Source organism: Pan troglodytes, chromosome 13 (genome assembly GCF_028858775.2).
Source record: "Pan troglodytes isolate AG18354 chromosome 13, NHGRI_mPanTro3-v2.0_pri, whole genome shotgun sequence".
In the NCBI taxonomy this organism is placed as follows: Eukaryota; Metazoa; Chordata; class Mammalia; order Primates; family Hominidae; genus Pan; species Pan troglodytes.
Window position 1 is genome coordinate 109,172,853 of NC_072411.2, and position 24,329 is coordinate 109,197,181.

Below are 24,329 nucleotides of genomic sequence, written 5' to 3' on the forward strand. Positions count from 1 at the left end.
CAACTCAAAACATGTTAGCTGCAATTTTTGATAATCTTTATTCACTACATGTGATAGTAGTCTAGAAAATTTAAAATTAATAAAGATTACAAGCTTTGTAATATTTCTCTTGAGCATTTAGGGAGGTAATCTCCCCTATGTTATATATTGCATACATCCTGAAAAAGTGTAACTCTGTGTAATCATTTGGGATTTAGCAATATCAATCAAATGGCTTGAAAATGTTCATCCTCTTTGATCTACTAATTCTTCTTTCTGGAATGTAGCTCAAGGAAATAATAAAAAATAAGAACAAAGATTTACACAATAAGGTATTATCTCTAGAATTATTTACAATAGTATAAAAACAAAAAGGGACATAGCTTTAATATCCAGCATAGAAGAAAATATTTAAATAAATGATACTGTGTAACATATACTTACTGTCAAATAGTGTGCAACCATTAAAGAGTTTTCATTGGTTTGAGGAAATGTCTTTGGTAGAATACAGAATACAAAGAAACGAATACAAAAGTATATATAGATATAATCTGCACTGCATTTAAGAAAAATAAATGCACAGATAAAAGTCTGGAAGGAAATATGCCAAAATATCAGTAGCAGTTAACTCAGGGAGGTGGAATTATTGATAATTCTTCCTTCTCTTTTCTATTTTTCTCCTCATTTTTTACCTCTCCGTAACTTCTACGTTTTCCATGTTAGGCATATGTTAATTTTGTAAGCAGAAAAATAAAGTTTGAAAATACAGAACTATCATGAAATATTCATGTAACTATTTCTTCACCAAGTATTTAAAATACAAAATTTGCCTCAATATTCATTAGGATTTTTTGGCCTCTTTATACATTCCAGTCAAAATGCTATCAGACCATCATCTTTGATCTGCAGACTTTATTAATAATGTACCCCAAAGGATCATTTTCTCTATTAAACATTTTATGAATTCCTGTTCAAAAAGAATACACAAAGTACAATAATCTTTTCATTTGATCAGTGAGATGAGACTGGTGATAATTTGGGAGATTAGCCAGCTTTTTCCTCCCCTCTCTACATGTTTTATGCATCACCCAAGAAATTGCCTAGAAACAGAGAATAGCCTTTTCTAAGTATATGGTTTAAGCATTCATTTGAACAAAGTATTCGAGTTTCTGAGGTTTACGTATTGTGTTTCAGTTTCACATACAAGTGATAAGCATTTTTAATATCGGGGCTTTCACTTAAATCCTAGACCATTCACTTTTTTTGCATATGAAATGGACCCAGTTGTTCAATGCTGGGCTTAGGAAGTAACAGACTCACACATTTTGTAGACATTGTAGCCAAGAGTAAGGCAAATGCCTGAGGGTGTTAGGTTATCTTTATTTAATTTATTTCCCTCAGTGTTATGGCATTGCCAGGGAATCCCAGCCCAATTGAAACAAGAATGCACCAGGTGCAAACCCCACTTTTTAGTGTACTCCCTTTCCTAGACCACTGAGTAGATAACTGTGATAAGGAAAAACCCAAACATTTGCTAAACTATGTGAAGGAAGGAAGAACAGCCAGCTTCCTTGTTCTCAATACTGTTGGGGAAGCATTGTCAATAATCTCATTTCATGGCAGGACAGGATGGGCCAAACAGCCAGTGTGAGGAATGAGAGACAGGGAGTGGGGGGTTGGGGGGAGTTAAAAGGATATCCTCTTCATTTGCTTCATTCCCTCTCCTCTTTCCATTCTGAGAAAGGGTTAAAATGATTTTTCAGTGACTTTATAATACTTATTTTTATTCTCTTTATAGTCCCAATCAGAGGTAGACAATTTGGATGATTTTTTAGCCCCTAAAAGTGGACTAATTAATGCTTCGTCCTTATTTTCTAGGATGTCATAAAAGAATAGTTAAGCCTATGTAACAAAGTCTTCAGGAAAAAAAAAAAACTGGGATAATAGTATTTACCTTAAGAATTATTGTTACGATCAAATGAAGATAGATAGATAGATGATAGATAGATAGATAGATAGATAGATAGATAGATAGATAGATAGATAGATAGGTGATAGATAGGTAGATGATAAACAGATAGATGGACAGACATGATATAGATATCAAGTTTTTAGAACAGTTTCTAGCATACATAATTGCTAGTAAAATATTGGTTGTTATAATTGGCTATGCTTGAGTTTGGAATTCTCCCTCTCCTGACCTTAAAACAGTTTGTGCACCATTTAATTGATAGTTAATCAGGCACTAGCTTATCATACCTCATGCCTTGCTATTTAATGACAAAGTTTTTTTGCTTTTGATGTGTTTATGTCTTATTGTCTTAAGTAGATTTTCAATTCTGCAAGAAATAAATCTTCTTTTCAATTACTACTACCTATTACTACTTTTGCATAGAGTAGTAAGAATATATACCCACTGGGTGGTTGAGTGACTTAAATAAGATAATAATATAAAGTGCTTTGACCAGTGCCTAGCATACAGTGCTCAGTAAGGGTTAACTATTGTTAGTATAAAATATACATATTTGCTGATTACTTTATAAAGACATGAAATGTGCTCCTGAAAATGTATGTTAAGAATGAATTTTTATGAATTTTAAATACACTAGAAAATACATGTATTTTCTTTACAAAATGATCATCTTTTGTAAAGCAAGCAGCCTCAACATATTACTTGCACCAGTATATATTTTTATATTAAAATTTCTCACTCTGAAGCACCCTTGTTTATTAAAAAATCAAATGAATGGTAAATATTAGAAATAGATTTGTGAATAACATGAAGATGATCGTTTCTCAGCTATTACAATGTAAATAACATTTATTTCTTTTAATCTTCTTTTAAAATTCATTTTCATTGTTTTAACCAATTATTTGGACAATTCTATCTCATGAAGACATTGAGATTGTCTTTTCATTTGGACAAGCTAATAGGGCAAACTTCATTTAACAATGTAATAAAACATCTTTAATTTTGAGGACAAAGAGCTTCTGTTAAAATTATTATCAATATTACTAACAATTAATAATAATAAATCTAACTCTAAGTTTAAAGTAGTGGAATTGTCTGGAGAAATTGATTTCCATTCGAGTAGCTTAATGTGGTACATGATGCTAAGTGAACCAGAAAAAAAATAAAATTAGGACTTACATAGATATGACTGGAACTTGCATTTTAATTAATTCTATCAAAACATTTTGTAGTTTGGCATTGTTTGAGGATAATACTAGTTGGATGGCTAAATTATTCTTTGTACAATTTTTATTTTTAATATCATGCAGCAAAATAGGGCTTGTGCTTTGTTTTGAATTGTATTTTAACACTTACTAGGAATTGACTATGTGTCAGAAATTGTGCTTATTGTTAAACACAGATTATCTTATTTAATCCTCATAAAAATCCTTTGGGAAGGTACTATTATTATTCCCATTTTACAAATAAAGAAATGAAGACTTAGAGAAAGAGAAGATACAATACTATTTTGAGCATTTTTTGAATGCTCAAGAAAATGTAGAAGAATAGGTAAAAGTCATAGAAATGTTAGCTAATTAGATCTCTAACACACTTCATTGCAACTCAGTATCACTATACAAAAGTTTGTACCCCAACAGCTCCAAAAGTTCATACTCCAATGCCATTAACATAGTAGTCATTCTATACATATTTGCTGGGTAAATGAATTACCACTTAATATGCCCTGACAATAAAAATATAACCCCATTTCTTGCTTACATAGGGCATTTAAACTAGGAAACTAAGTCATTCAACAAATGTTTGTGCGGCTTAGAGATAGAATATTAGCTGTATGACTTACTAGCTCTGTGACTCTTTGCAAATTACCTAATTTCTCTTGGTCTCAGTTTCCTCATTTGTAACATATGGAGAATAACAATTTACAGAGTTGTAGTGAGAATAAAATTATATACTCTGCATGAATGTTTCTCTTAGGTGTGAGCACAACATCTGGCAAAGAGGAGGCACTGAGTAGCTTTATTAAGCTGTTTGTTAAAAAATAAAGCATAAATAGACATTTGGAATAAGCCCATATCTATTAAAAAATTGAATAGATAGTTAATTAGCCAGGCATGGTGGCACATGCCTGTAATCCCAGCTACTCGGGAGGCTGAGTCAGGAGGATTGCTTGAACCTGGGAGGCGGAGGTTGCGGTGAGCCGAGATCATGCCATTGCACCCCAGCCTGGGCAACAAGAGCAAAACTCCGACTCAAAATAAATAAATAAATATTTTAAAAAATTTTTTTAAATTAAAAAAAAAGATAGTTAATAGTCTTCTAAAACAGAAAGCACCAGGCCAAGATAGGTTCACTGGTGAATTCTGCCAAATATTTAAGGAAAAAATTATACCAATTCTCTGCAATCTCTTCCAGAAATAGAAGCAGAGAGAATGCTTCCTAACTCATGAGATCAGTATTATCTTAATGCCAAAATCAAAGAATTAAAAGAAAAAAAATTACAGACCAATATCTCTCATGAACACAGATAGAAAAATCTTCAATGAAATAGTAGCAAATCAAATTCAACAATGTATAAAAAGAATTAGACACCACAACCAAGTGGAATTTGTCCCAGGTATGCAAAGCTGGTTCAACATTCAAAAATCAATTAGTACTATCTGTTCTACCCACAGGCTGAAGAAGAAACATAACATGATTATATAAATAGATGTAGAAAAAGCATTTGACAAAATCTAACACACATTTGTGATTAAAAAGGTAGTAGGGAACTTCCTCAACTTGATAAACAACATCTCCAAAAAATCTACAGTTTACATTATACTTAATGATGAGAAACTAGAAGCTTTCCTACTAAGGTGAAGGCAAGGATGTTCCCTCTCAGCACTCTTTTTCAACATTATACTGAAAGTCCTAGCTAATGTAATAAGACAAGAAAATAAAATAAAAAGTATACAGATTGGGAAGAAAGAAATAATACTGTTTTTGTTTGAAGATGACATGATTATCAATGTAGAAATCGGAAAGAATCAACCACAAGAAAGTCTCCTGGAATAAGCAATTATAGCAAAGTTGCAGGATACAAAGTTAATATTAGAAAGTCAATTGATTTCCTATGTAACATCAATGGACAAGTAAAATATGAAATTAAAAAACAAGTTACCATTTACATTAGCACCCCTCAAAATAAAATACTTAGGTATAATTCTAACAAAATTTATACAAGATCTATATGAGGAAAACTAAAAAACTCTAATGAAAGAGATCAAAGAAGAACTAAATAAATGGAAAGTCCATGTGCACAGACAGGAAGACTGAATATTGTTAAGATGTCAGTTCCTCCCAACTTGATAGCAAGTTACTTTGTGGTTATTGACAAACTGATTCTAAAGTTTTTATGGAAAAGTGAAAGACCCAAAATATTCAACTCAATATTGAAAGAGAAGAACAAAGTCAAAGGACTGACAGTACCCAACCTCAAGACTTAATATAAAGCTACAGTAATCAAGACAGGTGTTATTGGTAACAAAATTAACAAATAAATCAAAGGGAGAAAATAGGGATCCCATAAATAAACCTACATAAATATAGTCAAAAGATCTTTGACAAAGGAACAAAATAGTCTTTTCAGCAAATAGTGCTGGAACAACTAGACATCCAAATGCAAAATAAGTAAATCTAGACATAGACATTGCACCTTCACAAATATTAATTCAAAATGTATCATAGACCTGAATAGGAAATGCAAAACTATAAAACTCTAGAAGATAATGTAAGAGAAAACCTAGATGACTATGGGTATGGTGATGAGTTTTTAGATACAACACACATGGCACAATCCTTGAAAGTAAGAATTGATAAGCTAGACTTCATTAAAATTGGAAACGTCTACTTTGCAAAAGACAATGTTAAGAAACAAAAAGACAAGCCACAAACTGACAGAGTATATTTTCAAAACACACATCTGATAAAGGACTGTTATCCAAAATATATAAATAACTCTTAAAACTCAACAACAAGAAAAGGAATAACTTGATTAAAAAATTGGCAAAAGACTTGAGCAGACACCTCATCAAAGAAAATATAGAGACAGCGAGAAAACATAAAAAAGATATTCCACATCATATGTCACTAGGGAATCACAAATTAAAATAAGATGATAATACTTGTTAATAAAACAAGAAGATAATATACTTCACACCTATTAGAATGGCCAAAATCCAAAACACTGACAACACTAAATGCTGACAAGGATGTGGAGCAACAGGAACTCTCATTCGTTGCTGATGAGAATTCAAAATGGTACAGCCACTTTGGAAGACAGTTTGGCAATTTCTTACAAAACTAAACAAACTCTTACCATGTTATCCAACCATTGCACTCTTTAGTATTTATCCAAATGAATTGAAAACATGTCAACATAAAAATCTGTACAGGGATGATTATAGCAGCTTTATTCATAATTGCCATATCTTGGAAGCAACCAGGGTGTTCTTCAGTAGATGAGTAAGGGTAAATAAACTGTGGTATATCCAGACAATGGAATATTACACAGTGCTAATAAAGAAATTAGCTTATTAAGCCATGACAAGACATGGAGGAAACTTAAATGCATACTATTCAGTGAAAGAAGTCAACCTGAAAATGTTGCATACTGTATGAGTCCAACTATGTTACATTCTGAAAAGACAAAACTATGGAGAAGTAAACAGGGCAGTAGTTGCCAGGGGTTAGGGAAAGGGAGGGATAAAGTGGAAGAATGCAGAGGATTTCTAAGGCATTAAAACTATTTTGTGCCTGGCTCAGCGGCTCACACTTATAATCCCAGCACTTTAGGAGGCTGAGGCAGGAGGATTGCTTGAGGCCGGGAGTTTGAGAACAGCCTGAGCAACACAGTGAGACCTTGTCTCTACAAAAATTAAAAATTAGCAGAGTGTAGTGGCTGGGACCTGTAGTGCCAATTAATTGAGAGGCTGAAGTAGGAGGATATTCTGAGCCCAGAGCCCAAGGCTGCAGTGAGCTATAATCATACCATTGCAGTCCAGCTTGGGTGACAAAGTAAGACCTTGTTTCAAAAACAAAACAAAACAATTTAGTATTATACTGTAATGGTAAATATGTGTCACCAAACATATGTCAGAATCCATTCAATGTATGAAGAGTGAGCCCTAATATAAACAATGGACTTTGGGTGATAATGATGTGTCAAAGTAAGTTCATTGATTCTAACCAATGTACCACTGTGGTGTGGGATGTCTATAGCAGGGAAGATTGTGCATGTGTGAGAATAGCGGGTAAATGGGAACTATCTGCATTTTCTGCTTAATTTTTATGTGAACCTAAAAGTGTGCTAAATAATAAAGTTTATTTTTAAAAAGATAAACCATTGCAAAAAAAAAAAGATTAGTTCTCACCATTATATGCAGTACAGTGGTTAATATTGCAAGGTCTTCAGTCAGACTGTCAGGGTTTAAAGCCCTAATAACACTTTCCCTGTGATTCAGTTTCTTCATCTCTGAAATGGAGATAATAAGAGTACCTATCTCAGAGTTTTAGAGAGAAGTAAATGAGATTTAAATTGCTTAGAACAGTGCATGTCTCGTAAGTTTCACTTCAATAAATCTTAGTTATTATTTCATATACAAATTTTAAAGTATTTTTATCTACAACATTTTATTGAATTATCCTAGCCTCCCTGCAAGGTTGGAATAATTGTTCTCACTCTACAGATGAAGAAACTTCAGCTCAGAGTGGCTCAGTGGCTGCCCAAGGTCTCACAATTAGTAAGTCACAGAGCCAAAGACTCCAACACAGGCTTTTGTCCTCCAAGTCCTGTGCACACTGATTCTACTACCTTTTTCAACAACCCGCCAACCCTCAGGATATCCCAGTTTCATCACTGCTTTTCCTCTTACTTTCTTCCCTTTGCAGATCCTTAGCCCAACACAGACAAGAGATTGTGGACAAGTCAGTGAGTCCATGGAGCCTGGAGACGTATTCCTATAACATATACCACCCCATGGGAGAGGTAAGGAAGGACACATGGCAGGAGGTTGGTGGTTGTCACAACCTACTTTAGGATGGGCAAAGAATGGTTCACTAGTAATATCCATGCATTAGAGAGGCTGAAAATGTGGTGTTAAGATCTGCCAATACATTGAGTTCAAGGGATTCCTGAACATCTCCCCACCCGCCACCACCATTGAAGCTGTAAAAGCTGGTGATATGAAATTTTAAAAAATTAATAACAAAAAGAAAATGAACAAGAACATCCCAACGAGCCAGTTTTGCTGCTGTGAACATGAACCAGAATTAACTCTTATTTTTGTTTGTCAAGTTCTTAGCAAGTTTAAGCTGGGCAGCATTGCTGTTTATATGGGTGTGAGGTGGAGAAGCCTTCTGATTGAATCATATTTAGCTGCAAATGTATTTATTGTAGGATTTACAGGACACATGCAGTAGTTCTTAAGAGGGGAAAACTTTTTAAAATTTTTATAATCTATCCATCTGACAAAGGACTAATATCCAGAATCTACAAAGAACTCAAACAAATTTACAAGAAAAAACAAACAACCCCATCAAAAAGTGGGCAAAGGATATGAACAGACACCTCTCAAAAGAAGACAATTATGAAGCCAACAGACATATGCAAAAATGCTCATCATCACTGGTCATCAGAGAAATGCAAATCAAAACAACAATGAGATACCATCTCACGTCTAGAATGGCGATCATTAAAAAGTCAGAAAACAACAGATGTTGGAGAGGATGTGGAGAAATAGGAACGCTTTTACACTGTTAGGAGTGTAAATTAGTTCAACCATTGTGGAAGACAGTGTGGCGATTCCTCAAGGATCTAGAACTAGAAATACTATTTGACCCAGCAATCCCATTACTGGGCATATACCCAAAGGATTATAAATCATTCTATGATAAAGACACATGCACATGTATGTTTATTGTGGCACTATTCACAATAGCAGACTTGGAACCAACCAAATGTCCATCAATGATAGATTGCATTAAGAAAATGTGGCACATATACACCATGGAATACTATGCAGCCATAAAAAAGGATGAGTTCATGTCCTTTGCAGGGACATGGATGAAGCTGGAAACCATCATTCTAAGCATGCTATCACAAGGACAGAAAACCAAACGCTGCATGTTCTCACCCATAAGTGGGAGTTGAATAGTGAGAACACATGGTCACAGGGAGGGGGAACATCACACACCGGGGCCAGTTGTGGGTGGGGTGGGGGCCTGGGGGAGGGATAGCATTAGGAGAAATACCTAATGTAAATGACAAGTTGACGGGTGAAGCAAACAAACATGGCACATGTATACCTATGTAACAAACCTGCATGTTGTACACATGTATCCTAGAATTTAAAGTATAATTTTAAAAAAAGGGGGTGGAACCAAAAAAAAATTATCTTGCATGTACCTTTTAAGTATAAATAGACAAGACCATGTAAATGATACCTTACAACTACACCCTCTGTAATCTCCATACAGTAAAACTGGAAAGGTCAGAATATTATATAATGTTTTACAATTTATATGAGAATAAACTGAATTGTAGCTTCCCCTCCAAAAAAAGAAATATTTGTATTGCTATTAAGATAAGTTTGGTGGTTTCCAAAATTGGATACAGTGAAAAATTAGCTTCTACTTATGTACGTGTGTGTATGTATGTGACATTATGCAAATCTTTTTTGAGGTATAAATTTCTAAAAATAGAGTTGCTGGGTCAAAGAATACACGTCTACATTTTTATATAAATGCACAATTTGCCCTTCAAATGACCTTTACCAATTTATTCTCTCAGCATTTAGGAATATATTCATATTTTCCAGACTTTTTTTCAACAAGTACAAGAAAAGATTTATACTTTCTTATATAGCAGTCACCCCAAAGTACTGAAAGTTCTACAATTTTGTAAAGGTCCAGTATGGCCCACGGACACTTTATGACCTGGTATCAGAGATGAGTTCACACATGGCTTGACCACTTGCTGGCAGTGTGACTTTCACAAAGACACTTAAACTTTTTAATCCTCAGCTTCCTCATCTGTGAAACAGAAGTAGTAGTATCTATCTCATAGCATTGTTGTGAGAGTAAATGAAATAAACACTACTACTGTGTACTGAACAAGCAATAAATAAAGAATATTTGTTGCTGCTACTGGCTGCTATTTGTAGCTCTCTCAAGACTTAAGGCATCTGCATCTCACCTAGTCCCATCACAGATATAAACACAACTACCCATGTGGTAAGCTGTTATTCTTTTCAGTGAATAGACTGAAATGAAAATACCCTCACTTGAGTAAGTATTACTACTGTTATAATACATTTTATCTATACCTAGCCCATGCTAAAATGAATGTCAATTGAGATATAACAATTTTCAAATAGGATATTTGTTATCCCTCAATTAACTTTTTTTTTTTTTGAGACAGAGTCTTGCTCTGTTGCCCAGGCTGGAGTGCAGTGAGCAATCTTGGCTCACTGCAACCTCCACCTCCTGGGTTCAAGCAATTCTCTGCCTCAGCCTCCTGAGTAGCTGAGATTACAGGCACTCACCACCATGCCCAGCTAATTTTTTTGTATTTTTAGTACAGACAGGGTTTCACCATCTTGGCCAGGTTGGTCTTGAACTCCTGACCTCTTGATCCACCCACCTTGGCCTCCCAAAGTGCTGGGATTACAGCCATGAGCCACCATGCCCAGCCAATTAACTATTATTTACTATAACTCTTGGTTGTTGTCAGAGACATCAACTATACAGAAATTGATTGTAAGAGGTGTGAAATGCTGATGATTGTCTGAATATGTCTTATGTTTGTGAATTTTCTTATTGCATTAATTGTTATGGAACCCCAAATTACGGACTTATACGAAGTCCGTACGACTTATACGAAGGTATAAGACTCTTTGTAGCACAACATAAGACTTGTAATTAAATCAGCTGCTATTCAGGTCTACTCAATTGAATCAAAACACCTAGCCTAGGACTTGATTCAGAAACTTCTGTTGGCATGTGAGAACATGTGAGAAGGCCATACTCAGGTCTTCTCTAAGCTTGGAACCATGGTGTATTAGTCTGTTCTCATGCTGCTATAAGGACATACCCGAGACTGGGTAATTTATAAAGGAAAGAGGTTTAATGGACTCATAGTTCCACATGGCTGGGGAGGCCTCAAAATCATGGTGGAATGTGAAGGAGGAGCAAAGGTATGTCTGACATGGCAGCAGGCAAGAGAGTGTGTGCAAGGGAGCTGCCCTTTATAAAACCATCAGGTCTCCTGAGACTTATTCACTATCACAAGAACAGCTCAGGAAAACTTGTCTCCCACCCCATGATTCAATTACCTCCCACCAGCTTCCTCCCATGATATCTGGGGACTATAGAAACTACAATTCATGATGAGTTTTGAGAGGGGACACAACCAAACCATATATTCCACCGCTGGCCCTTCCCAAATCTCATGTCATCACATTTCAAAACTAATCATGCCTTCCCAACAGTCCCCCAAAGTCTTAACTCATTTCAGCATTAACTCAAAAGTCCACAGTTGAAAGTCTCATCTGAGATGAGGCAAGCCCCTTCCACCTATAAGCCTGTAAAATCAAAAGCAAGTTAGTTACTTCCTAGATACAATGGGGGTACAGGCATTGGGTAAATACACCCATTCCAAATGCAAAAAAATGGCTAAAACAAAGGGGCCACAGGCCCCAAGCAAGTCCAAAATCCAATAGAGCAGTAATTAAATCTTAAAGCTCCAAAATAATCTCCCTTGACTCCATGTCTCACATCCAGGTCATGCTGATGCAAGAGGTGGGCTCCTACAACCTTGGACATTCTGTCCCTGTGCCTTTGCAAGGTATAGCCCCACTCCTGGCTGCTTTCATAGGCTGGCATTGAGTGTCTGCAGTTTTTCCAGGTGCACAGTGCAAGCTGTCAGTGGATCTACCATTCTGGGGTCTGGAGAATGGTGACCCTCTTCTCACAGCTCTACTAGGCAGTGCCCCAGTGGGGACTCTAAGTGGAGTTCCAACCCCACATTTCCTTTCTGAACTGCCTTAGCAGTTCTTCATGAAGTTCTTCATGAGGGCTCTGCCCTTGCGGCACACTTCTGCCTGGACACCCAGACATTTACATACATCATCTGAAATCTAGGTGGAGGTTCCCAAACCTCAGTTCTTGACTTCTGTGCACCTGCAGGCTCAACACTATGGGGAAGCTGCCAAGGCTTTGGGCTTTCACCCTCTGAAGCCATGGCCTGAGCTGTACCTTGGCCCCATTTAGCCGTGGCTGGAGAAGCTAGGACACAGAGCACCAAGTTCCTATGCTGCACAGAACAGGGGGGCCCTGAATCCAGCCCATGAAACCAATTTTTCCTCCTAGGCCTCCAGGCCTGTGATGGGAGGGGCTGCTGTGAGGGTCTCTCACATGCCCTGGAGACATTTTCCCATTGTCTTGGTGATTAATAATTGACTCCTCATTACTTATGCAAATTTCTGCAGCAGGCTTGAATTTCTCCCCAGAAAATTAGTTTTTCTTTTCTATCGCATTGTCAGGCTGCAAATTTTCCAAAACTTTATGCTCTGTCACCTCGTGAATGCTTTGCTCCTTAGAAATTTCTTCCTCCAGATACCCTAAATTATCTCTCTCAAGTTCAAAGTTCCACAGATCTCTAGGGCAGGGACAAAATGCCTCCAGTCTCTTTGCTAAAGCATAACAAGAGTCACCTTTGCTTCAGTTCTCAGCAAGTTCCTCATCTCCATCTGAGACCAGCTTAGCCTGGACTTTATTGTCCATATCACTATCAGTATTTTGGTCAAAGCCATTCAACGAGTCTCTAGGAAGTTCCAAACTTTTCCACATTTTCCTGTCTTCTACTGGGCCCTTCAAACTGTTCCAACCTCTGCCTTTTACCCAGTTCCAAAGTCATGTCCACATTTTCAGGTATCCTTATAGAAGCACCGTACTCTACTAGTACCAATATACTGTAGTAGTCCATTTTCATAATGCTATGAAAACATACACAAGACTGGGTAATTCATAAAGGAAAGAGATTTAATTGACTCACAGTTCAGCAGGGCTGGGGAGGCCTCAGGAAACTTACAATCATGGTGGAAGGGGAAACAAATCCTTCTTCACATGGCGGCAGCAAGGAGAAGTGCAGAGTGAAAGGGGTTGGGGGTAGCACCTTCTAAATCCATCAGATCTTGTGAGACTTATTCACTATCATGAGAACAGCATGGGAAAAGCCCACCCCCATGATTCAATTACCTCCCACAGAGTCCCTCCCATGACATGTGGGGATTATAGAATTCAAGATGAGATTTGGGTAGAGACCCAGCCAAACCATATCACATGGACATCAGCAAAAGATATCACCGGGATCTGTAAAGATGGAAGAAAATCTCACAAAATAAGCCTCACCTGTAATTTCTGGCATGATTGTGTGCCACATGAAAGCTAAGGCTGGTGGTCAATTGAAGGATGTACTGTTATACAATATTTCTGAAGTGTTATTGGTGGGTTATTCAAACTGTTAATTCTTAATAACTTATTGGTAAAGTGCAGTGGTAGAACCTAAGACTTGGTGACAGAATAAATTGTTAAAGAAAGGGAAAGATGGGTTGTTTTCTGTTTCTTTTACCGCACAGCTGTTGCAATCTAGAGCAAAGATAACAGAGTTCAATGTGTCAGTGAAAGAAGCAGTTATCTTAATCAGAGGCATGCAAACAATCTTCCTACTGATAGCCACAGTCCTCTCTTGCTGTTTCAGATCTATGAGTGGATGAGAGAGATCAGTGAGAAGTACAAGGAAGTGGTGACACAGCATTTCCTAGGAGTGACCTATGAGACCCACCCCATGTATTATCTGAAGGTGAGTGAGAAGGCTGAGAATTACCTTACCAGGAGAATTATCCAATCTGAGGATATGTGTTTACTATTCAGGGACTCTAATCAGAAATGTGGAAAAGAGGCTATGCAGAATCAGTTTGCTTTTTCCACCCCAAATGGGGCTCTTAAAGTTCAAAACTCATAGATGCTCTTGCCTTAATTATCTGGGTGAAATCAAGTTCAGGAGTGAAGAGAATTTTGGAGAATTGAGTGGGACCATGGGGGTAGGGCTGAAAAACAGCAGGGCCCAGAAGTGGACAATGCCCACTCATGCTTCAACCAGAGCTAGTTCACTTCTCACCTGTATTTTAAGTTGTTATTTTGTTTATATTTTTAAATTTTAAAATGTTCTTTTTTAAAAAAAGAAAAATGTTTAAAAACCACAGATAATCTTCATTTTTAGCTTCTTCCTTTTATGGTTAAGGGAACAAAGATCCAGAGAAGTGAGGTGACTTGTGAAAGGCCACACAGCCAGATGTCAGCACAGCCAGGGGGATAACCAGGTCTCCAGCGTCTCCTACCCCTTTTGCATGCAACATGACCAAAAGTATTTGGGACCGAAAAACCATTTTTCCACAGGGCCAGGACCCCTGAGCTCCTGGTTCTGCACCAGTGATTTTCAATTCAGGCTGCACATTAAAATCACCCGAGAGCTGCCAATAATCCTTATGCCTAGACCCCACCTAATTTGGTTAGAGATTTTGACCTAATTGTTTCAGGATGGGACCAGGCATACTTCAAACACTCTCTAGGTGATCCTAATGTGTAGCCAGAGTTGACAATCTCTGCACCAAACCAGTGGTTTTCAAAGGGCAGCACTTAAATCATCATCATCAGCAGCAGCAGCAGCAGCAGCATCACCACCTGAGGGCTTGTTACAAATGCACACTCTCAGGTCCCTGCAAAGGTCTACTAAGTCAGAAACTCGGAGGCTGGAGCCCAACAGTCTATTTTAACAAGGCTTCTTCCAAGTGATTCTGATACACATTCAAGTTTCAGAACCAGAGTGCATTTTTACACTTGATCATAGCCAAAAGGCTGAGAAGCGATACCACAGTGCATTTCTAATAAGTTCCTAGGTGATGCTGATACCACTGGTCCAGGACCACTCTTTAATTAAGAACCACTACTAAAGTAGTATGGCATTAAGAACCAGCATTACTTAGTTTACTGCCCTCTTACTACTTAGTGTAGGTGTGTTAATTTACAAAGTACAGCCCTAAATTTGAGAGTTAACTACAACTCTTAAAAAATTATTGGCTCTGAAATGGAATTTACCCAGGGATTATGTGAGCAACTGGTTGATGTATTAAGCATGGGCCACCTGCCTACCTGATTTTCCATAGGCCATCCAAGTCTACGCTAAAGCAGTCAAAAAGACATCTAAATATCCTCTGCCTAGGGCATATTAAAAAGAATAGAACATAATAAAGAGTTGCACATAATAAAGAGTTGATAAAGATAAACATGTAACTAGCATACATGTACTCATAAAAAGGCTAATTATAGGAGGACATTGGCGGGTGCGGTGGCTCATGCCTGTAATCCCAGCACTTTGGGAGGCTGAGGCGGGTGGAACACGAGATCAGGAGATCAAGACCATCCTAGCTAACACGGTAAAACCCCGTCTCTACTAAAAATAAATAAATTAGCTGGGCGTGGTGGCATGTGCCTGTAGTCCCAGCTACTTGGGAGGCTGAGGCAGAAGAATTGCTTGAATCCGAGAGATGGAGGTTGCAGTGAGCCGAGATCATGCCACAGCACTCCAGCCTGGGTGACAGAGCGAGACTCTGTCTCAAAAAAAAAAAAAAAAAAAGAACATGAAGGTAAGAGGTGGATTAGGAATTGTCCTGACAATTTGAAAAATAGATGAGGCTAAAAGGAGAAGATTCCTTGAATATGATAGATCCAGCCATGTATTTATCTCATTTTGTAAGTTTCTCATAGAGAGGAAGGGGGCCTTCATCACCTCAGCTTCCAATGGTTTTCAACAAATAGCCTTGGTCTAGGCTATTTACAAATCCAAAACAGATGTGACTGTTCCAAGCATGGGAGTGTTAACAGCCTCTTCTCCACCAAAGAGAATCCACAATTAGCAGTTAATTCCCACCCACCCACCGCTCTGAAAGAGGGGAATCTTCCTTAGAGTGAGGCTGCACTGATGTACAAGAATAGCAAATGGGGAGAAGGAAAGAAGATTGGGCTGGCAGGGAGTCAGGGAGTCTCTGAGGGGAAGGGGAATTTGTGTAATTGAATCCATTTGAAATTTCAAGAATTTTGAGTGGAGATTGGGATTCATTTTAAAGACCTATGATTCTTGAATATTACCTCTTGTGCACTTCACCGCTCTAAGTGAACTCTAAGTGCAAAGGTTTTATAAGGTTTATCCATATTTAGCCTTTTAGCTTGTGGATTAGGGGTTATGCCTTTATCTATAGTTAGGGAGTAATTTAAGGTATAGGGAAGATCATTCTTTGGGTGGGTACTATGGGGAGCCAGTGTGCAGTCCTGAGAACAACCATCAAGGTAACTGGCAGGAGAACAAGAGTAGCAGAGGAAAGAATCATATTGATGGGTGTCTCATTAGCATCCTTGCCTCCCTCTTGAAACCACAGAGTGTAGTGAAAAAGGAACCTCTAGGGGAATTAAAAATCTCATAACTTTGCACAGTGGCTTACAATAATCAGCAATTGTTTAGTAATGGGGCATGGATATCTTCTCCAGATCAGCCAACCATCTGGTAATCCCAAGAAAATCATTTGGATGGACTGTGGAATTCACGCCAGAGAATGGATTGCTCCTGCTTTTTGCCAATGGTTCGTCAAAGAAGTAAGTGTCTTTAGCTTTCTCATACTGGTAAATCACCCCCATAAAATATCTGTCACTTCTTGGCTGCTTACAAACCATGCTTCTTTCACATGTTAGTGATGCAACTCTTTACTGTGCTAATCCTTCACCTCAAGTGAAATAAAATTAATGAGGAACTTCACTGAAAACTGAATTAATATTCTGATCTCTTTCTAGTGCATCCAAAATAATTTTTATTGGAGGGTAAACATATCTAAATGTAGAAGAACATATGTCTATGGAGTCAGAGATGAGTTTGAATCCTGGCTGTGCCTCTTTCTAATAGTATTTGGCAAATTTTCTAGTTGTTTTTTTTTTTTTTTTTAAGACAGAGTTTTGCTTTTGTTGCCCAGGCTGGAGTGTAATGGCACAATCTCAGCTCACTGCAACCTCCGCCTCCTGGGTTCAAGCGATTCTCCTGCCTCAGCCTCTTGAGTAGCTGGGATTACAGGCATGCACCACCATGCCCAGCTAATTTTGTATTTTTAGTAGAGATGGGGTTTCTCCACGTTGGTCAGACTGGTCTGGAACCCCCGACCTCAGGTGATCCACCTACCTCGGCCTCCCAAAGTGCTGGGATTACAGGCGTGAGCCACCATGCCCAGCCAGTTTTCTAGTTTTTCATCTGTAAAAAGAGTAAGAAATAACTACTTCATGGGTCTGTAGTGTGGATTAAGAGACTTAGCATATGGAAAATACCCAGCACAGTGAATTTTTGTGTATTACTTATAATCCTCCCTTGAGGGAATAAGAAATCTTTAAAAGTAATATAGAATACTTTCTTGGTCAGTTTTTTCAGAAACCCAAACACAGAGAAACTCATAAAGAGTAGTTCTCGGAGTGTTGTCCCCAGATCAACAGTATCAATACCAACTGCAAACTTACTAGAAATACAAAGTCTTGGGCTCCATTTCAAACCTAGTAAATTAGAAATGCGCGGAGACAGGGATGGCAGGAGGTGAATGGGGCAAGGGAGAGTAGAGGCCAGCAATCTGTGTCTTAACAGGTCCCTCAGTGATTCTGATGTGTGATAAAGTTTGGGAACAACTACTGTAATAAGTCACGGAGGAGGGCTTGGGGACTGGAGGGTGGAGGTGTGATGTACAGTCACCTCTTATAATTAAGTTGAAATTGGTAGAAAATTAAGAGAGAAAAGATCTCAAAATAATTCTGAACATTTCTTTCTTAAATTTCCAGATTCTACAAAACCATAAAGACAACTCAAGGATACGCAAGCTCCTTAGGAACCTGGACTTCTATGTCCTTCCAGTTCTTAACATAGATGGTTATATCTACACTTGGACAACTGTGAGTACACCATGTTTGGTCCTGGGATGAGTTCATGAACTAAAGCTCAATTCAGGTTAATTTTTCCAATGTTAGCCATTCCAGCTCTAAAAATATTTCATACCTATGTAAAGAAAGGAACCCCATTTGGGATAAAAATCAGCTTAACATTTTTAATCAAACCATCTACATTAAGTTTAGGCCTGAGGAAGCCTAAGGCCTTTTTAGAGTTGAAGTCCATTACAGGTTTTTTCTTTGTTTTTTACTCTCCTCTTCCATCTTCTTAATGTTTGTGGATTGCCTGCCACCCAATTAGGATTATATTGATAAAAATTCATGTACCAACTTGCATCCATGTCAAATCAGTTCTAGAAGCGTGAAGGCAATGAATAATGTATAAACACAAAACCAGCCTACATTTTTCAATGCAATCATTCACACAGGGGGCAAACATCACATAAAGTCTTTTTATGCAGCAGACAACTGTCTCTTTAAAATGTTCCTAAAGCCTATCACTCTTCAAATAAGAGCCCCTATTTCTAGAGAGTATGCATTGCCTCCCCTTTTCCATTGCTCCCCTAAGGACTTCAGGGGCCCCTTTCTCTGGAACAGCCTTTCTGGCATGGTGTGTGAATCGAGTTCTCCCTCTGAGCTTGTCTGATGACACTTGTCTTTATTCCCATCTCCACTCATCAGTCTTCAGCTTCCAGAAATGTGCAGAGACCATCTCTGACACACCTGGAATGGTCTTTTTCCATCTGTCAAGCTATTTCCCTTTCATCCTGTATCACTTGAATGTAGAAAATGACTCCAAAGCAAACGTTCCCTGAGTAAGCAGATCACGTCCACAGGCACTGCTAATCTGCTCATGAGGAGAAGGCCAAACTACTTCCTCCAATTTAATTGTTTACATGTATGTATACTTTTGGTTGTACAGATGTTCCTAGTATTGGGGGCTGCTAGCCCATCTGTAAGACTAAAAATTACACACACAAGCTGCCTAATGTTAAAGGGAAGTTCTTCCAGATAATCCTAGGAAACATTTTTCATGTTCAAGGACCACCTATCATCACTAACACTGTGATTTATGAAACCTTAGAACAGCAACATCCCTATGTTTCTCTGCTACAGGATCGTCTTTGGAGGAAATCCCGTTCACCCCATAATAATGGCACATGTTTTGGGACGGATCTCAATCGAAATTTCAATGCATCTTGGTGTAGTAAGTACATGCTTAGTAGATGAATTATGAACAAATAAATAAAGCTGAGAAGTAAGAAAAGAGGTGAATTACTAAATGTATAATTTTTGAAAATAAACATCTAATATGGTACAGCTTTCTGGGCTTCCTAATGAGTTTTATTCCCTCTAACAGGATAATATTATCTACATAGTAAGAGCTATCAGCATTCAAGTACAGGACTCCAAGTGAAGCTGGCTAAACAAGAAAAAAGTAGAGCTAGACCAGTGTGAATATATTTCAAATCCATCCCTTTGTTTTTAAATATATGAATTATCATAAAGAAAAGAAAAATCAGAGACTTATCCTTGCAGATTATTTCATAGCAGGGGGCAGGCAGTAAACAAAGCAAACATTTTTCTCTCCTTATGGCATTTTCATGTTTCCAAATCTCAATATGCCCAGTGAATTGGAAGCAAATAAAGAAGGAGGAATGGCTGAGAACGTTGCCATTAACCAGATGGGAAGGGTTAAAATTGAGACTTGGCAGCTGTGTGGTCTTGAAAAAATTGCTTCATCTCTCTGCTTTAGTTTTCTTTTACATAAAATGTGAGCCACAGTAGCCCTACCTTATCAGTAGGTTGTTGTGGGGATTAAATGGGATGCTACATGGGAAGTGTTGGGCACAGTACCTAGGAGATAGGAGGTGCTCAGCTGATCATTCTTATTATTATTAATGAGGATTACAGACTACTTATGTCCTTGCTAAATAGCTCTAATGAGACTCAAGCTAGTAAGACATGAAGGAAAAACTTAAATCAAAAAGACAATGTCAGAACCTTACCCAGGAACCCAAGAACTGCTTTCCAGGCATTTGTTTCAGGGCCCACCACAGGTTTAAGTAAAAGTATACTGGCCGGGCACGGTGGCTCATGCCTGTAATCCCAGCACTTTGGGGAGGCCGAGGTGGGCAGATCTCAAGGTCAGGAGATCGAGACCATCCTGGCTAACACGGTGAAACCCCATCTCTACTAAAAATACAAAAAAGAAAAAAGAAAATTAGCCTCGCATGGTGGCAAGTGCCTGTAGTCCCAGCTACTGGGGAGGCTGAGGCAGGAGAATGGCATGAACCCAGGAGGTGGAGTTTGCAGTGAGCAGAGATCGCACCACTGCACTCCAGCCTGGGCGACAGAGCGAGACTCTGTCTCAAAAAAAAAAAAAAAAAAAAAAATACAAGTGTACTAAAATGCCATTTCATTTTGTATCCCCTTTCCCGGGCCATGGAAGCATGGAGTTTGTTTCTAAATCCTAACGTTATCCCTTTCTGCTATTCTGAGTTCCTTCTAGAATGGTTATCCTTCAGTGACTATCCAAGTTGACTAATTTAGCCTGGACTAACTCAGACAACCAAGGGCAAGCACTGATTCTACTCACAGAGGCCCTGAGTATGGATGACTCCTTGCCATTGGTCATTTCCAAACTGAGATCATGCAGCCTTCTTTGTGGTTTCTTCCATATTCTAGGTATTGGTGCCTCTAGAAACTGCCAAGATCAAACATTCTGTGGGACAGGGCCAGTGTCTGAACCAGAGACTAAAGCTATTGCCAGCTTCATAGAGAGCAAGAAGGATGATATTTTGTGCTTCCTGACCATGCACTCTTATGGGCAGTTAATTCTCACACCTTACGGCTACACCAAAAATAAATCAATTAACCACCCAGAAATGGTGAGTCCACAGCGCCAAGGCCTCCAGAAAAACCTCAGCAAGACCTCTGCCTTCCTTTTTCTGATTTCCATTTCCAAGATTTTGGCTCCAGCCACCCTTTTGTTCTCTCTGCTTATCCCTATATTCTTTTTCCTGCTTTTGCACCTTGCCAAACGCCTGCTGGGAAGGCTTCGGGTTAAATGCTGCTTTACCTACATTAATTAACTACCTGTTTCATAAAGTGTCAAGTTGGGAGACATCTTAGGTATTCATCTATAATATAAATGAGATTATTATGTTAATAATCTGCAGGAATGCACTTTCATTTCTGTAAATTCTCTTGGAGCTCCGTTCAGCAATTACAGCTTTTGAACCGTGCTTTCAAGAACTTGCCAGCTGTTAGTGGAATATGGCATATCTAAAATAACATGGCTAAATAATATCTGCTCTCTTCTCTGCTAAACACAATGCTCTATTTTCTTCTAAACTCTTCCTTCAGTATTTGCCTAGGATTATTTGTAAGGGGAAGTGCCAGCGAAATGCAAGCTGGAGCAGGGAAACTGTGTTTGGTCTTATCCGGGTCCTTCTCTGAAGCTGTGTTTACCCAAGCACTGTTGGGCAGAATTACTGAGAAGGACTGGGCTCTTTGCCCTTTTGTGAACCAGAGGACAACAGACACAAGTCAAAGAGAGGATAAATTTAGAATTGCAAATTGTAATATTTGTTTTCCTTTTATTTTTAATTTTTTTCCATTTTAATTGTGGTAAAATAAACATAAAATTTACTATCTTAACCATTGTTAAAGTATACAGTTCAGTAGTGTTAAGTATATTCATATGGTTATGCAGCCAATCACTGGAACTTCTTCATCTTGCATAATTGAAACTATGCCTATTAAACAACTTTCCATTTCTTCCTACATGAGTCCCTCACAACCATCACTCTACTGTCTGTTTCTATGAATCTGACCACTCTACATATCTCATATAAGGGAACCATGCAGTATTTATCTTTTTATGTCTGGCTTTCACTAAGCATATTATCCCAAGTTTCCTCATGTTGTAGGGTGTATCCGAATTTTCTTCCTTTGTAAAGCCAAATAATATTCCATTTTGTGTATATGCTACATTTCGTTCATCCCATCCTCTTATCTGTCAACGGACACACTTGGGTTGCTTTCACCTTTTGGCTATTACGAACAATGCTGCTATGAATATGGGTGTGCACTTCTCTCTTAAGACTCTGCTTTCAGTTTTTTTGATTCATATCCAAAATGTAATTGCTGGATCACATGGCAATTCTATTTTTAATTTTTTGGGGAACCACCATACTGTTTTTAATAGAGGCTGCTCCATTTGATGTTCCCACCAACAGTACATAAGGGTTTCTCCACATTCTTGCCAACACTTGTTATTTTCTGTTTATCTTTTTATTTTTTTAAACATGCTCCTCTTTATATGCAAATGCTGAGAAGAAGTGGGGCTAAGCTTGCTCTGTTCTTAATATCACAGAGGCCTGATGACCTATTGGTTAGGTTATACCTTTTGCACATCTCCCTCTGGAGCACGACCCAGAAGACACAAGGCCTGAACACTAAAAGAAAAACCACTGTAGACCTTTGTTGGAAGAAGCCCTTCTCCCAACAGTCAAAAATGTCCAACAACACTCAAGTACCTTTCTTGCAATTATTCTTTCTTTTCTTGGTCCAGGAACACTTGCACTATATGATCATTTTGTAACATGTGGAAATAACTAACATCTGCCTAGATCTTTACAATTTACAGAGAGATTTATAGCTGTTATCTCCTTTGACCCTCATGATAATATATTACATTCACTTTGGAGTATAGAAATCGAAACTCTGAGTTAACTTTATCATCAGAACTCTATAAATAGGAAGTGGTGGGGCCCAGGCTAGAACTCACGTCTTTAGACTCTAGAGGCCACATTCATCATCCCACTACCTCGCACTGCCTCTCTCTGCTCAGAAAGGATGTGCAACTTCTAGGAGTCATTATCAGCTAGATTCCCAGTCAACTATGCACTATTTCCTTCTCATTTGTGAGCCCTGGAAGTTCTATTTCTTCAATAAAGAAATCTACAGAATCAGATATTTCAGTCAAGAAGCCCAGAATGCTCCTTTTTCCCAGTTTCAGGGATATTTGTTGTAGATTCCTACTTTCTGCTTAAAGGGATCTGTGACAAACACAAATGAATCTCCAAAGACAGGTAATTAGAGATCTTTGATGGAAAGGGGTCTTCCGCCAGCAGAAAAAGGAGGCTAGTATATTCCAGTATTTTTCTTGGCTACTTCGTTCTCTAATTGGTTCAGGAAAGCAGATACTCTGTGACCATTTTGCAAAGTTTGTATTCAAAGATTGGAGGGTCTTGTACTGCTGATTGGCTGTCTGGTTAGAGCCCTGTGCTGTGGCCAGAGGCCAGAAGGAGCAAGACAGCAGGAGGGACCTGAGGCAATGGCACCATCACTACTGGACAGTAACTCTAAGAAGAGAATAACTGGCAACTCCATAGCACTATATACAGAAACCAGTAAATCAAATTGAGAAAGATGGCTTCAATTCTGTATCTCTTACAGTCTCAGGTGCTGAAGAGTTCACATAAACAGTCATCTCCAAGACTTTTCGATAAAAAGACTGTGAATATTTTACTACCACATGTCTACCTCATTGAAGCTACTTAGCAGTGTTTTTAGGTTCTTGGGGGCAAGCTTTGATAGAGTGCGCAAAGACACAGAATCAAGCTAACTGCTCCAAGGAGATTTCCATTTCTAGTACTATTTACAAGCAGCAGAGACTAGTAATTAATCTCCATTATTTACAAAAACCAAAAGTTTATAGAAATCATGGTAAATATTATACTACGTGATAGACAGCTTGGCAATCACTATGTAGGAGAAACATAACTATATATAGCCTCTTTCTAAACTGCTCTGGAAATTAGAATAGCTATAAGAATTCTAATGTTTTACATGCTTACATTCTTTCCATTTGAACTCTCTTTGTATCAACCTCTGTACTCCATCCCAAGCTCTGTTGCCCCCACCCCTACTAGGCCAGAGCTTTATTCAATCATTCTGTGGGCCTGCCTCTGAATATATGCTTACAGGAAATTCTCTGGGCCCAGAGAAGGAGTTGTTAAGCAGGCCGGAGGTTTTTACAAATGTGTATTATGTACTATTGGCAAATGAGTTTTTATTATTTTTATTAGGAAGTACCTATAAGCTGAGAAAAAAAGGCGGCAGAGAAATTGGCTCTATTATAGCCTTGCAATGTAGCGTCGAAGGAGAGAGAAGTACAATCAGGAGTTCCACCTCCAGAGACAGAAGTTGAATTCGGAAGTCTGGGGGATTTCCATTTTATCTTCTCAGAAATGCCCAAATTGCTAAGCTGAGGATCACAACTGAATGCTTCTCATGTCTA

General features: G+C 38.2%; 1 protein-coding gene across 2 annotated transcripts in view; it reads left to right on the forward strand.

The window, feature by feature from the left end:
• Positions 1-24,329, forward strand: part of CPO (carboxypeptidase O) — a 45,828-nt gene that overhangs the window by 15,742 nt on the left and 5,757 nt on the right. For both annotated transcript variants that reach the window (XM_054679236.2, XM_001138601.7), the window contains exons 2-7: positions 7,883-7,979; positions 13,752-13,853; positions 16,595-16,699; positions 17,915-18,025; positions 19,136-19,226; positions 20,708-20,910. In XM_054679236.2, coding sequence (XP_054535211.1) covers positions 7,971-7,979; positions 13,752-13,853; positions 16,595-16,699; positions 17,915-18,025; positions 19,136-19,226; positions 20,708-20,910 — 621 coding nt within the window. In that variant the 5' untranslated portion in view covers positions 7,883-7,970. The remainder of the gene's footprint in view (positions 1-7,882; positions 7,980-13,751; positions 13,854-16,594; positions 16,700-17,914; positions 18,026-19,135; positions 19,227-20,707; positions 20,911-24,329) is intronic.